General features: G+C 39.4%; 2 protein-coding genes and 1 non-coding gene across 3 annotated transcripts; all 3 read left to right on the top strand.

The window, feature by feature from the left end:
* Positions 1-396: 396 nt before the first annotated feature.
* Positions 397-503, top strand: LOC133039565 (small nucleolar RNA R71). The gene has a single exon (XR_009688703.1). It is a non-coding gene; the product is annotated as a small nucleolar RNA R71 (small nucleolar RNA).
* An 8,773-nt stretch (positions 504-9,276) lies between these two features.
* Positions 9,277-11,192, top strand: LOC133039309 (uncharacterized). The gene is made up of 4 exons (XM_061118170.1): positions 9,277-9,294; positions 9,782-9,833; positions 10,264-10,316; positions 10,419-11,192. The coding sequence occupies exons 1-4, from the start codon at positions 9,277-9,279 to the stop codon at positions 11,190-11,192; spliced, it is 897 nt and encodes a 298-aa protein (XP_060974153.1).
* A 3-nt stretch (positions 11,193-11,195) lies between these two features.
* Positions 11,196-11,843, top strand: LOC133039308 (uncharacterized). The gene has a single exon (XM_061118169.1). The coding sequence runs from the start codon at positions 11,196-11,198 to the stop codon at positions 11,841-11,843; it is 648 nt and encodes a 215-aa protein (XP_060974152.1).
* Positions 11,844-12,659: the final 816 nt, after the last annotated feature.

The following is a 12,659-nucleotide window of genomic DNA, read 5'->3' as shown; positions in this document are numbered from 1 at the left end:
CATGTAACAAACGGACTCCGGATTAGATGGACACTTCTCAAACACATGCCCTTCTCCACAAAACACACATGAGACATCATCACTTTGAATGGCAGCAGCTGGTTGAATATTTTTAGCGTTCCCAATACTCAAATTCTTCAAAACATTCGTCATGGAAGCCATTTGAGTACATCCAAAGCTGTTATTGCATCTACCTCAAGGACCCCCGCCACTTTTCTACTTGTTGGAGCTCTAGTGTTGGACCATTGGTAGTTGTTACTTGCAATGGTCTCCAAAATCTCAAATGCTTCATTGTAAGACTTCGACAAAATAGCACCATTGGCCGATGCATCTAACACCATTCGAGAAGCTGCATTCAAGCCATTATAAAAAGTCTCCATCTGAATACAATGTGGAATGCCATGATGTGGACACTTTCGCAAAAGTTCCTTAAACCTCTCCCACGCATCACTTGTGGACTCATCTTCAATTTGCTGAAAAGACATGATCTCACTTCTGAATTTTGCATTTCTAGTAGGAGGAAAGTATTTCCTCAAAAACTTCTCAGCAAGGTCATTCCAATTGGTCACAGAATCAGGCGGCAAAGTGTTGAGCCATGATCTAGCTCGATCTCGTAGTGAGAATGGGAATAGCTTCAACCTTAACACCTCTTCACTCACTCCTTGGATCTTGAAAGAATCACTCACCTCCAAGAATGAACGGAGATGGAGGTGAGGATCTTCAGTTGGCATCCCGCTGAATTGCCCCACGGTTTGGAGCATTTGAAACATCACTGGCTTGAGCTCAAACTGCGGTGCTTGTATTTCAGGCCTCACAATGCCTGGATTGAGCTCATTAAACATGGGGGCTGCATACTCCCTTATAGCCCTTGCTCGATCATCTGCCAATATGATGGGATTAACTATTTGTGGAGCAACCCCATCATCATCAAAATTTTCAGCCATGATATCTCGACCCTTAGCCTTTTGAACCCTTCTTCTTCTTCGGAATGTGCGTTCAATCTCGGGGTCAATAGGAGCAAGTTCAAAGTCCTCTTGTTGGTTCATACACTATAGATACCTGAGATTTCAAAGAAAAACCAGCAAGATTAAAAGCACAAAAATTCTTAGAATGTCAATTAGTTGATAAAACAAAATTTAGAACTTAAAGTCCCCGGCAACGGCGCCAAAAACTTGTTGTGAAAATTCTATTGCTTTATAATTGCGCAAGTGTACACAATCACAAACAAGTAATACAATGATAAGTAAATCAAAGTTCGTCTCCACAGGGACTTTTTACTAAATAATGTTAAATCAACTAAAAGTAATTCCAAGAATTTCAAATAAAAATAAAATAAAATCACACATTAATTCACAAGAAAAATTGATAGCTTTGAATCTAAACTTGAGAACTAATTTTTTTTTAAACTAAATAAAGTAAAAATAAGAAGCTAAAAGTGTTTAAAGTGGTGGTAATTTCAGATTTGGAAAATAGACTTGGGTGATTAATTTCCACTTGTATGTCCCAGTTGATACAGCAATGACCCAGCAATGACTCAGCAATCCTGACAGAGTTAACAAATTTAAAAAAAAAAAACAGCAAGCTTTTTCCAAAACTTGCTAATAACCATTCATAATCTCACAATGCATTCCTACATCAGTTTAGATCACAAATAGCCCAATAAAGCACCAAATCCTTAGTTATACATGGTAGCAAAATATTCCTATTTCACTACTAATTAATACCTAAAAGAAAAGGTAGAAATCATGCATCAATTAGAAAGGTTCAACTAGGTCTTACTTTTCCAAGTAAGATCTAGCTTGCTAAATGTTAAAAATGGCCAAAAATTAACATTCATTCAACATTTCATCACAACTAATTGAACTAAGACAAGATTACTTCATCATTGCAAAATCAAAACACTAGTCCATACAAGGGTTCATAACCACCCAAATCTCAAAGAGTTTAGTTCATAGCTGAAATTAGAAACTCAAAACCAGAAAATGTATTGTTCATGAAGTTAAAGAAAAGCTTAAAGAGAAGAAAATGATACAAAAGGAAGTGGAGAGCAAGAGAGATGAGTGTTGAGCTCAAATCCTTCTTTGAATGTTGCCTTCTTCTCCTTCTTCTCAATCTTCTTCTTCTTTGTACTCTCTTCCTTCTTTGTACTTAGAAACCTTTTTTTCTGCTGTAAGTTTTTCGTACTACTCCTCAAAGTGCAGCCACCACTCATCTAATCATCACCTCTTTTCCTTTTTGCCCCCCAATTAGGGTACCAAAGTTTACCCTAATTGGAAATCCAAGTCATCACCCACTTGTCCTTCATTTTCCACATGTTTGTTGAGTCAATAGCCAAATTCCGCCACCTCAGCTCGTTTTTCTTTTCATTAAAGCCAGCTGGACTATCTGCCAAAATAAACTTACTGGGCTGACAAATTGCTACGCGATGATTGCTATAGCAATGCCAGTCAGCAATAATCATTTTCCTGCTCCTTTTTCTCCTTGTCCCAAATATTTCCAAATACCTATTCTTGTATTTTTTCTGCTTAAAACACATAAAAACAACAACATAAGTCCATCTAACACTTACTAACACACACACTTCCATTTATTACAAAGACACAACAAACTAAACACAATTACATAGTATAGACATTAATTGCTTCACAAATCACATTAAATTCAAGCTTAAAGATATGTTAATAACTCTAAATCTTAGAGTTATCAACACCCCAAACTTAGAATCTTGCTCGTCCTCGAGCAATGACAACAAAAATTAAACAACAAAAAGCACACAACAAATTTACACTAAGACTCACACACAAGACACATGAGAGATTCTATAGAAATTTAAGATGGCCTAGCGAACATTGACGCTCTCAGAAAAAATGGAATTAAATGGAATATGAAATTGCTTGCCGTAACTTTGTATGCTGCCCCTTTAACGTTTTTGTCATTGGATAACATTAATATTTCCCAAAAGCCACCTAATCAACAATTTATACAAGTATATCCCACCTAAACTTTGAACTTCTCTCCAACTACCTTAAACTTTTTTTTTTTTTCATTTCAGCTCCATAAGTTGGATTAGTGCACTCCTCTCTACTAATGTAGTCTAAACTTATCCCCTTGATCAATAGGACTTTATTAGGCTTGTAATGTTAGGCTTGGGTTAGGGTATGGTTAAGGATGTATTTTAGCTAACTCAACACCTAACCACTTCACTTGTCAAAAACCGAGCCTCTTCCTAATGATTTTTTTTTTCTTGACTCACTTCCCTAATTCAATACTCACAAGTACTTGATATTAAAATTAACCTCTCTTGCTATGTTTATTCTCCTTTTTTTTTTTTCGTTTTTGCTTCAAATGGGTGGAACACCCCAGACTTAGTTACAAGAATATATATATATGTACTTATTTTTTTTTTTCTTTCTTTTCTGACATTTTTTTTTTTTTTTAAAAAAAAAACTAAAAAGGAATTTAGTACTATATTATACTTATATATAGCAAGAGAAAGTTATTAAAAATGCATACTAATATACCTTGTGAGCTAATTCCCCCACCCCAAACTTACAACCCAACATTGTCCCCAATGTGGCTAAAAGTATGATCTTGAATTAGCTCGCCACAAATTACACTCACCGCACTCACCCCAAACTTAATGTGAAACTTGGCTCTTGACAAGTGAGCAATTAAGTTAGGATATATGTGGAAATGCAATTTAGAATGGATGTGATATGGATGATCGGGTTGCACAACAAGAATAGGCTAAACGGCTCAAACTTGGGTGACTAGGGAAAAATTCATTTTATAGGGAAGGTTAGAAAAGCTCAAACGTCCAAGGATGGCCTAAATCATTTCTAAGGGACAAGTCGAACTAGGATTTCGCTTCAAGGAGACGCACTAACCAATTCTAGATGCTAAAATTACATGTGAAATAATCGTATGAGAAATGCAAAGCATGGTGGAAAAATACAAGTATAAACTAATGAGGAGAGACTAAGGGAAACATCCATAATATCCAACAATGCAGCATGATAAGGCAACAAGTAAAAGTAGGCAGCAACAATAATGGAATGGGCGGAAAGTATCATCATCGAGCAGAACACTAGGCCACCGAAAAACTGAAAAAAACTCTCAATGCCAAACTAACAAACACATAAACAACATAGAATAAAGGTTCCAAACACAAAAGACAACATACAACGAGCACAATACAATCTAAACACAAACAACACAAAACAGAAAAATATAAAATAGCTTAGGTATGAGAAAAACTCCCTCTACTCGGAGTCCTCGTGGGGCTCCTCTGTGTTCGAAGCTGATGGGCCTCCCCACGGGTCTAGAACATGCTGAGGGAAGTCCGGGAACTTGGGATCGAAACGGGGCGTAGTCCTCTTGAATGCACGTTCCATGACGACGTCACGCTTCTGCTCATAATCCCACATCGCGTGCAATCGACCACACATTTGTTGTTGCACTTGCTCAAAGCGAGCAAAGCGATCTACGGGAGGCTCCGTGGCTGAAGACGCCGCTAGGGTAGGCGTTGTTTTCGGGGCTCGAGGTGGACCAAAATTTATAGGCCCCCGAGGATTCAGGGCGCCTTCTTCCTTCCATATGGGTACACCTGCCTTGCGGCAAAGAGCAGTAATAGTAGCAGGGAGGAATAACTTCCCCTTCCCCCTGTGTGCACAATCAGCAATCTCTTGGGCAAGGACAGCCCCGACGTCAACATCCCAGCCCATTCTAATGCAATAGAGCATCCAGGCGCGGTCTCTGCTGACGGTCGAATCATGTGAAGTAGGGCAGAGGGCAGTTTGCACGAATGTATACCAACATTTCAACTCGTGCTCCAAATCAGTGCGCCGAAATCGAAGATTGCCATAATTATCAAAACTCCATTCAGATCCTGGCTTAGCGAGCATCGGCATCATGTCACCCACAGTCTCGTCGCTCACCTGCCCTCTTTGCGCGGAGTATTGGCACTCGACAGAGTTTAACCCAAACAGGTCGTTGATTCTTTGCGGTGAAAATGAGGCGGGACTTCACGCACCACCACTACAGTGGGCCATTCTTGGGATAGGAAGTTGGCGTAAAATTCCTTGACAACTTCCATGACCGCCTGCTCTCTTTGTTGGACAAAAAGTCCCCAATCTCGCTTATGAATCGTTGCACTGACCCATTCGGTAAAGTTAACATAGGAGCGGTGATCAATCTTTGTTTCAACCCCTGGAAACTACTTTCACACTTGTCAGTCCAAACAAACTAACAATTCTTCCGGGTTTATTCGGTTAAGGGTGTAGAAATCTTTGCAAAGCCCTCAACAAATCTCCTATAATACCCTGCCAACCCCAGGAAACTTCTAACTTCAGTTGCTGACTTAGGTCGAGGGCAGTCACGTACTGCTTCAATTTTTACTGGATCCACTAGAATACCGTCTTTACTTACCACATGCCCCAGGAAACTCACCTGAGGTAACCAAAATTCATATTTCTTAAACTTGGCATACAACTTATGCTCCCTGAGATGTTGTAATACCATTGTAAGATGCCTTTCGTGAGTTTCTTCTGAATCTGAATAGATTAGAATATCATCAATAAAGACAATAACAAAATCATCCAGAAAGTCTTTGAACACTCGGTTCATCAGGTCCATAAATGTTGCTGGTGCATTTGTTAATCCAAAAGACATTACTAGAAATTCATAGTGTCCATACAGGGTCCGGAAAGCCATTTTGGGAATATCCTCTTCCCGAATCCTCAACTGGTGATAACCAGACCGAAGATCAATCTTGGAAAAGACAGTCTTTCCCTGTAGCTGATCAAATAAATCATCTATTCTTGGCAGACGGTACTTGTTCTTTACTGTCAATTTGTTTAGCTCCCGGTAATCAATGCACATTCGTAAAGTTCCATCTTTCTTTTTCACGAACAAAACTGGTGCACCCCAAGGTGAAGTACTAGGTCTAGTGAATTTTAAATCCATCATCCCCTGTAATTGAACTTTTAACTCTTTCAGCTCCGCAGGTGCCATCCTGTAAGGGGCTCTTGATACAGGTTCTAGTCCTGGTATTAGATCAATCTCTAAATCAATTTCACGTTTCGGTGGCAACCCCAGTAACTCTTCTAGAAACACATCCAGAAATTCTTGGACCACTGGGACATGCTCCAGTCCCACTAGTGGTTCCCTGGTAATATCCACAAAATTTGCTAAGAAACCAATGCACCCCTCACACAACAAATCCCTTACCTTAAGTGCTGAAATTAAGGGAATCCAGGATCCCTGCATCTTACCCACAAATACAAAGGGGTCCTCGCCCTCAGGCTGAAAAGTTACCATCTTTCTCTTGCAAGCAATGGTGGCGTTGTATTTAGCAAGACAATCCATCCCCAAAATAACATCAAAATCCTCCAGATTCAATTCTATCAGATCAACTGATAACTCTCTTCCTTCTGTCTTGACATCCATTTGCCAGATTTCATAATCGAAAGCGGCTGCTATGGAGAGAAGAATTCAGATGGATTTGAGCATGGCGACAGCACTGAAAGTTTCCTCATAGTCCACACCTTCTCTTTGGGTATAACCCTTGGCGACCAGTCTAGCTTTAAAAGTTTCGACTTCGCCCCCAGCGCCATTTTTCTTCTTGTAAACCCACTTACATCCGATTGGACGATAGTCATCGGGTGTGTCTACATATTCCCAGACTTTGTTCTTTTTCATGGAATCCATCTCTGAATCCATGCCGGCTGACCACCGCTTCCGTTGCGGACTTGCCATTACATGTTTATAGGTTAATGGGTCATCATCAATACCGTCACCAACGACCATATTGATTTCACCATCCAAGCCATAACGATATGGTTTTGTTGAAACCCTCCCACTACGACGAGGAGCGGTGATCTTCTGAACAGGAACTTTGGTAGTAGTTTCCTCAGTTGGTTCGACTGAGGGAGTGGGATTATCCTCTTCTTGAGTGGAAGAGGACGGAACATTGTATGGAGTTATATCTGAAAGCATTTCCTCTAATACAACTTTACTTTTTGGTTTGTTGTCTTTAATATAGTTATCTTCAAGAAAAGTAGCATTTGTAGAAATAAACACTTTGTTATCCTTGTGACTATAAAACAGTCCACCCCTAGTCTCTTTAGAATTCCCAACAAACATGCAAACTTCAGTTTGCGATTCCAGTTTGCCTTCTTTCTTTCTCAAGACATGAGCAGGGCACCCCCAAATTCTATAATGGCGTAAACTAGCTGTACGACCATTCCATAATTCGACGGGTGTCTTAGGGACTGCTTTAGATGGAACAACATTTAAAATGTCGTTTGCCATCTGTATAGCATATCCCCAGCAGGACGTAGACAGAGTTAAATAACTCAGCATAGACCTAACCATTTCCAAAAGAGTGCGATTTCTTCTTTCTGCAACTCCATTTTGCTGTGGAGTGCTTGGGGCAGTGTATTGGGATTCAATTCCAAGTTCAATTAAATGATCTTTGAACTGCATATTCATATATTCTCCACCCCTATCAGTTCGCAAGGTCTTTAATGTTTTACCTAATTGGTTTTGAGCCAAAGCATGAAATTCCTGAAACTTTTCAAACGTTTCAGATTTCTTTTGCATTAGGTAAAGAAAACTATATCTAGAGTAATCGTCAATGAAAGTGACGAAATACTCATAACCACCTCACGCTTTTACATTCAGGGGTCCGCAAACATCTGAATGCACTAACCCTAGGGGTTGTTTGGCACGCTCTCCCTTTGCAGAGAAAGAATGTTTGGTCATTTTTCCTTCTAGGCATGACTCACATACCGGTAATTCACCTAAGACGACATTTTTCAATGGACCGTCTTTGGTTAGCCTATTGAGTCTATCAAAACCTATATGACCTAAACGTAGATACCATAGATAAGTTTAATCATTATTATCAATCTCTTTTCTTTTTAGGTTTCTAGGTTTAGCTACATTGGAAAGTTCACTATTTAGTGAGATTTGTGTATTCGGTCTTAAAACATAAAGCCCTTGTTCCATGTGAGCAACAGATATATGAATTCCATTACGAGAAATTGAACTATAAGAACTCGAAAAATTCAATATATAAGATTGTGTTTGTAAACATGAAACACTAATCAAGTTTCTACTAAACCTTGGAATAAATAAAACATTTTCTAAAATTAAAAATTTTTGTTGAAACTTGATACGGGCTGTTCCTTTAGCTTTGTAATATCCGCTAACTCCGAAAGGGTATTTTTTTAATTTTTTTAGCGGAGATTATTTTTATTATTTTACATATTTATGGATTTAAATATGTATGAGATTTTTTATAATGATATAATATTTGATATTATTGACATGTGCATAATGCCTAATAAATATATATATCTAGATATTATTATATAGGTATATTATTATTATTATTATTATCATTATTATTATTATTAATGTTATTATTATTATTATTCTTATTATTATTATTATTATTATTATTATTATTATTATTATTATTATTAATATTATCTTTAAACTGTATATACGAGTGTATACGGTTCGGAGAGGACCGATTCTTGTGGAATGAGAATCGTTCCACTTTGGTTCAAAGCGATCTCTTTGCTTGGATTTAAACATGATAGAAATTAGGTTTTTGAGTTCTATTTTCGTACACTAAAAGCAGAGAACGAACGAGAGAGAGAGAGAGAGAGAGAGAGAGAGAGAGAGTGAGTGAACGTATACGGCGTATACGATACCGAAAAATTTCGTTCTTCAAGCGGACCGCAACCTGGGTGAAAGTGGGGGTTTGGGATCACTTATATACAACCTAAGGAAGCTTTTTAACGTGGTATAAGGGGAGGAGGTCCTCGTTTCGAGATTCGCCATTTTCAAAGCTTCGAAGGTGCGGCTTGGAAACAGACTCGAATTCGAACGTGTTTAAGCTTGTTCTTGGGTCAAGGGAGGTTATATATGAGTGCATGGGACCCTAAGGATCGTTTTTAACGTAAGTAAATGAAGCTTTAACGTCCAAAACGAAGAACCAATATTTTGACTCCATTAAAGAGGGTACACCGCCAGTGAAGGAGACGACCCCGATCTGCCTTCTCGGACCACTTTTCTTAATCGTTTTGAGGTCCTGAGCACTGTAGAGAGCTTCCCCAATCGAAAGGACGCTTCGAGAGCAATCGGAGACAAAGTTACACTTTACCGGCGACGAAACTGAGGAGAATGTTTGCGACCACGTTCTGAATGTTTCTGAGGATCTTATTCTCAACAAGGAAATTCGTTGAGGTGCTCGAGGTAGCAAGTATGGTCTTAGCAACTGAGGTAAGAATAGTGGACATCTTTGCACAGGATGTATGTTATGCATTCAACTTGGGTTGGTTTGCTATTTAATTTGATTGTGTTGTGATTTCCTTACATTTTGTGAGCATCGTTAGCATGAGATTAATATTAGGGTCTTGCTGCTTGTGTGAGCATAACACTTGCAGGTTATAATTTTATCATGGGTGAGTACAACTTATGGTAATTAATTTCCCTGTTGGATGCCAAGTGTGAGAATAACACAAGGCAGGGCATGTTACCTCATGTCTGATCAACATGAGTGCATAGTTGATTATCGTACGTGAGTATAATGTGCGGTATGAGACTTGATTTATGCATGTGAGAACAACATGCATTGTGAATGTATCTACGGAATGTGAATTATTGTTGATTAATATTAAGAGTGATTATGTCAAGTATCTAGTTAGGAGGGTTATGTCCTACATAGCTCTTCTTACTGGGCGTTAGCTCATGGGTACTCTGTGTGCAGGTAAGGGTAAGGCTAATCAGTGAGATTGAAGAGCTTGAGGCGTGGTCTGCATGTTAGGGGGCTGGCCTAGTATCTTGCTTTTAATGTTTTTAAATGCTAAACATTGTGAAACCGTTATTTTGATTTAACTAATTCTTATTTAAGTTTACGGTACTAAAAGTATTTTGTTTTAAACAATGAGATCTCATGCTTAGATATTTTTCAATAAAGAAGTATTTTATTGTCTTTATCTTATTAAATTGTTTTATATGGACTATTCTATGTGACATCTCGGGAAATCAGGGTGTTACAATATGGTATCAGAGCAATACGATCCTAAAGAATGTGGTTAGCCCTAACATGTAAAGTTCAACGCCATGAGACGAACTCGACTCACTGTACTGTAAGTGGTTATTACTTATAATTAAGTTGCCTTAAATTTCTGCATGCGGGAGTGTAACATTCTTTTCATGTAAAATTGATGATAAAAATGATTCTTCTAGATGTGTTTTGGTCTGTGTGGTTTAGGAGATTAGAAATGCCTCCTAGAAGGTCAGTTAGATTGGGTCGGGGTCGAGGTTGAGGTCGAGGCCAAGGCCAAGGCCGAGATAGAGACCAAGATTATTGAGGGATCACTGAACCACCTCAAGCACCTCAGGGATGGGAAGAGAGCCTTCCCGCACTGGAAGGAATCATTCATAGGCAGGATGAAGAACTTCGTCAGTTGAGACGTCAACCGGAGCCGCCAGTCCAAATAAGGCAGGATGCAAAAAATAGAGACCCACCAGCTGCAGTGGTATATCCTGCTACAGAGGCTAGACATGAGATGTTAGCAGAGAGATTTCAAAAACAACATCCACCTGAGTTTGAAGGAGGCATAGACCCAGTGGTGGCTGAAGAGTGGATAAGTCGCAGAGAAAGCATTTTGCAGATTCTAAGGGTCGATGGGAATGACCGAGTGAAGTGTGCATCATACATGCTGAGGAAAGATGCTCGTATCTGGTGGGAGGTGGTGGAACAAACAAAGGATGTAGATACCATGAACTGGGATGGTTTCAAAAAGATTTTTAATGAGAAATATTATAACTCAGCAGTTCTAGCAAGGAAGGTCGATGAATTTACTGGATTAGTCCAAGGGAGCCTTACTGTGACTGAGTATGCACAAAAATTTGATAGATTGGTGAAGTTCGCTCCAGATCTGGTACCTACTGATAGAGTGCGAGCACATCGATTTGTGGAAGGCCTGAAACCAATGGTTGCTCGAGATGTGGAAATTGTGTCAAGGGGTCAATTTAGTTATGCTCAAGTTGTCGAAATGGCTCTTACGGCGGAGCGAAGTGAAAACAAAATTTGGAAGGAAAATGCTACTAGGAGAGAATCTAAGAAAGGTGGAGCCAATTCTAATGACCACAAGAAACGGGGACAGGACTAGTCCATGCATTCAGGTCAAGACAAGAGGTACAAAACTGTTAACGACGAACGATTTAATGGCAGCAGTGGGCGAAACATTCCAGAATGCCCTAAATGTACCAAACGTCATCTCGACGAGTGTCGCGCAAAAGCATGCTACAAATGTGGAAAGGAAGGACATATCAAACGGAATTGCCCACTGTGGGGACAGACTGGGAACAAAGCAGAACCCAAGAAAGACGACAAGTATGTCCCAACCAGAGTTTTTTCCATCACTCAAGCAGAAGCTGAGGCCAGTCCTTCGGTTGTATCAGGTCAGATTCCTATGGCCAACACCACTTGTAAAGTTTTGTTTGATTCTGGTGCAACTCATTCTTTTATTGCTAGTACAATTGTTAATCATATAAATGCACCAAGTGAATTATTTACTATGGGGTTTGGGACCATGTTACCATCTGGGGAGGTTGTAATCTCTAGAAATTGGCTTAGGGGTATACCTGTTAGGATAGATGGTAGGGAATTATTTGTAGACCTGATTGTATTAGATTTATTTGATTTTGATGTAATCTTGGGCATGGATTTTCTTACCAAATATGGAGCATCAATTGACTGCAAGCAAAAGAAAGTTGTTTTCACACCAGAAGATGGAGAGACATTCGAGTTCAGGGGGTAGGAAAGAAACCTCGCACCCCTATTATTTCAGCAATGAAGGCTGGGCAACTTTTGCAGCGTGGGTGCTTAGGGTATCTAGTTAATGTGGTTGATGACACCAAGAAAATAGAAAGAAAGCCGGAGGAAACATGGGTAGTCGCTGAGTTCCTTGATGTGTTTCTAGAGGAGTTACCCGGATTACCACCACACAGAGAAATTGAGTTTGTGATAGAATTAGTGCCCGGGACAGCACCAGTTTCCCGCGCACCATATAGAATGGCACCATCTGAATTGAAAGAACTCAAAATAGAGTTTGAAGAATTGCTTAAGTTAGGGTTTATCAAACCTAGCTACTCTCCGTGGGGCGCACCAGTTCTATTTGTTAAAAAGAAAGACGGTACTATGATAATGTGCATAGACTACCGAGAACTGAACAAGGTGACTATAAAGAATCGATACCCATTACCGAGGATTGACGACCTGTTTGACCAGCTTTAAGGGAAAAAGGTGTTTTCTAAGATTGATCTTTGTTCAGGATATCATCAGCTGAGAATCAAAAATGAAGACATACCAAAGACAGCCTTCAGAACAAGATACGGGCATTATGAGTTCATGGTGATATTATTTGGACTTACAAATGCCCCAGCAGCTTTTATGGACCTCATGAACCGAATCTTCAAGGAATATCTGGATCAGTTTGTCATTGTATTCATAGATGATATATTGATTTATTCTAAGACAGAGGAGGAACATGAGGAGCACTTATGCATGACCTTGCAGCGACTAAGAGAACATCAATTGTACGCCAAGTACAAAAAATGTGAGTTCTGGTTGTCTG

The sequence above is a fragment of the Cannabis sativa genome, chromosome 6 (genome assembly GCF_029168945.1).
Source record: "Cannabis sativa cultivar Pink pepper isolate KNU-18-1 chromosome 6, ASM2916894v1, whole genome shotgun sequence".
Lineage (NCBI taxonomy): Eukaryota > Viridiplantae > Streptophyta > Magnoliopsida > Rosales > Cannabaceae > Cannabis > Cannabis sativa.
This window is presented reverse-complemented; position numbering and strand designations above follow the sequence as displayed.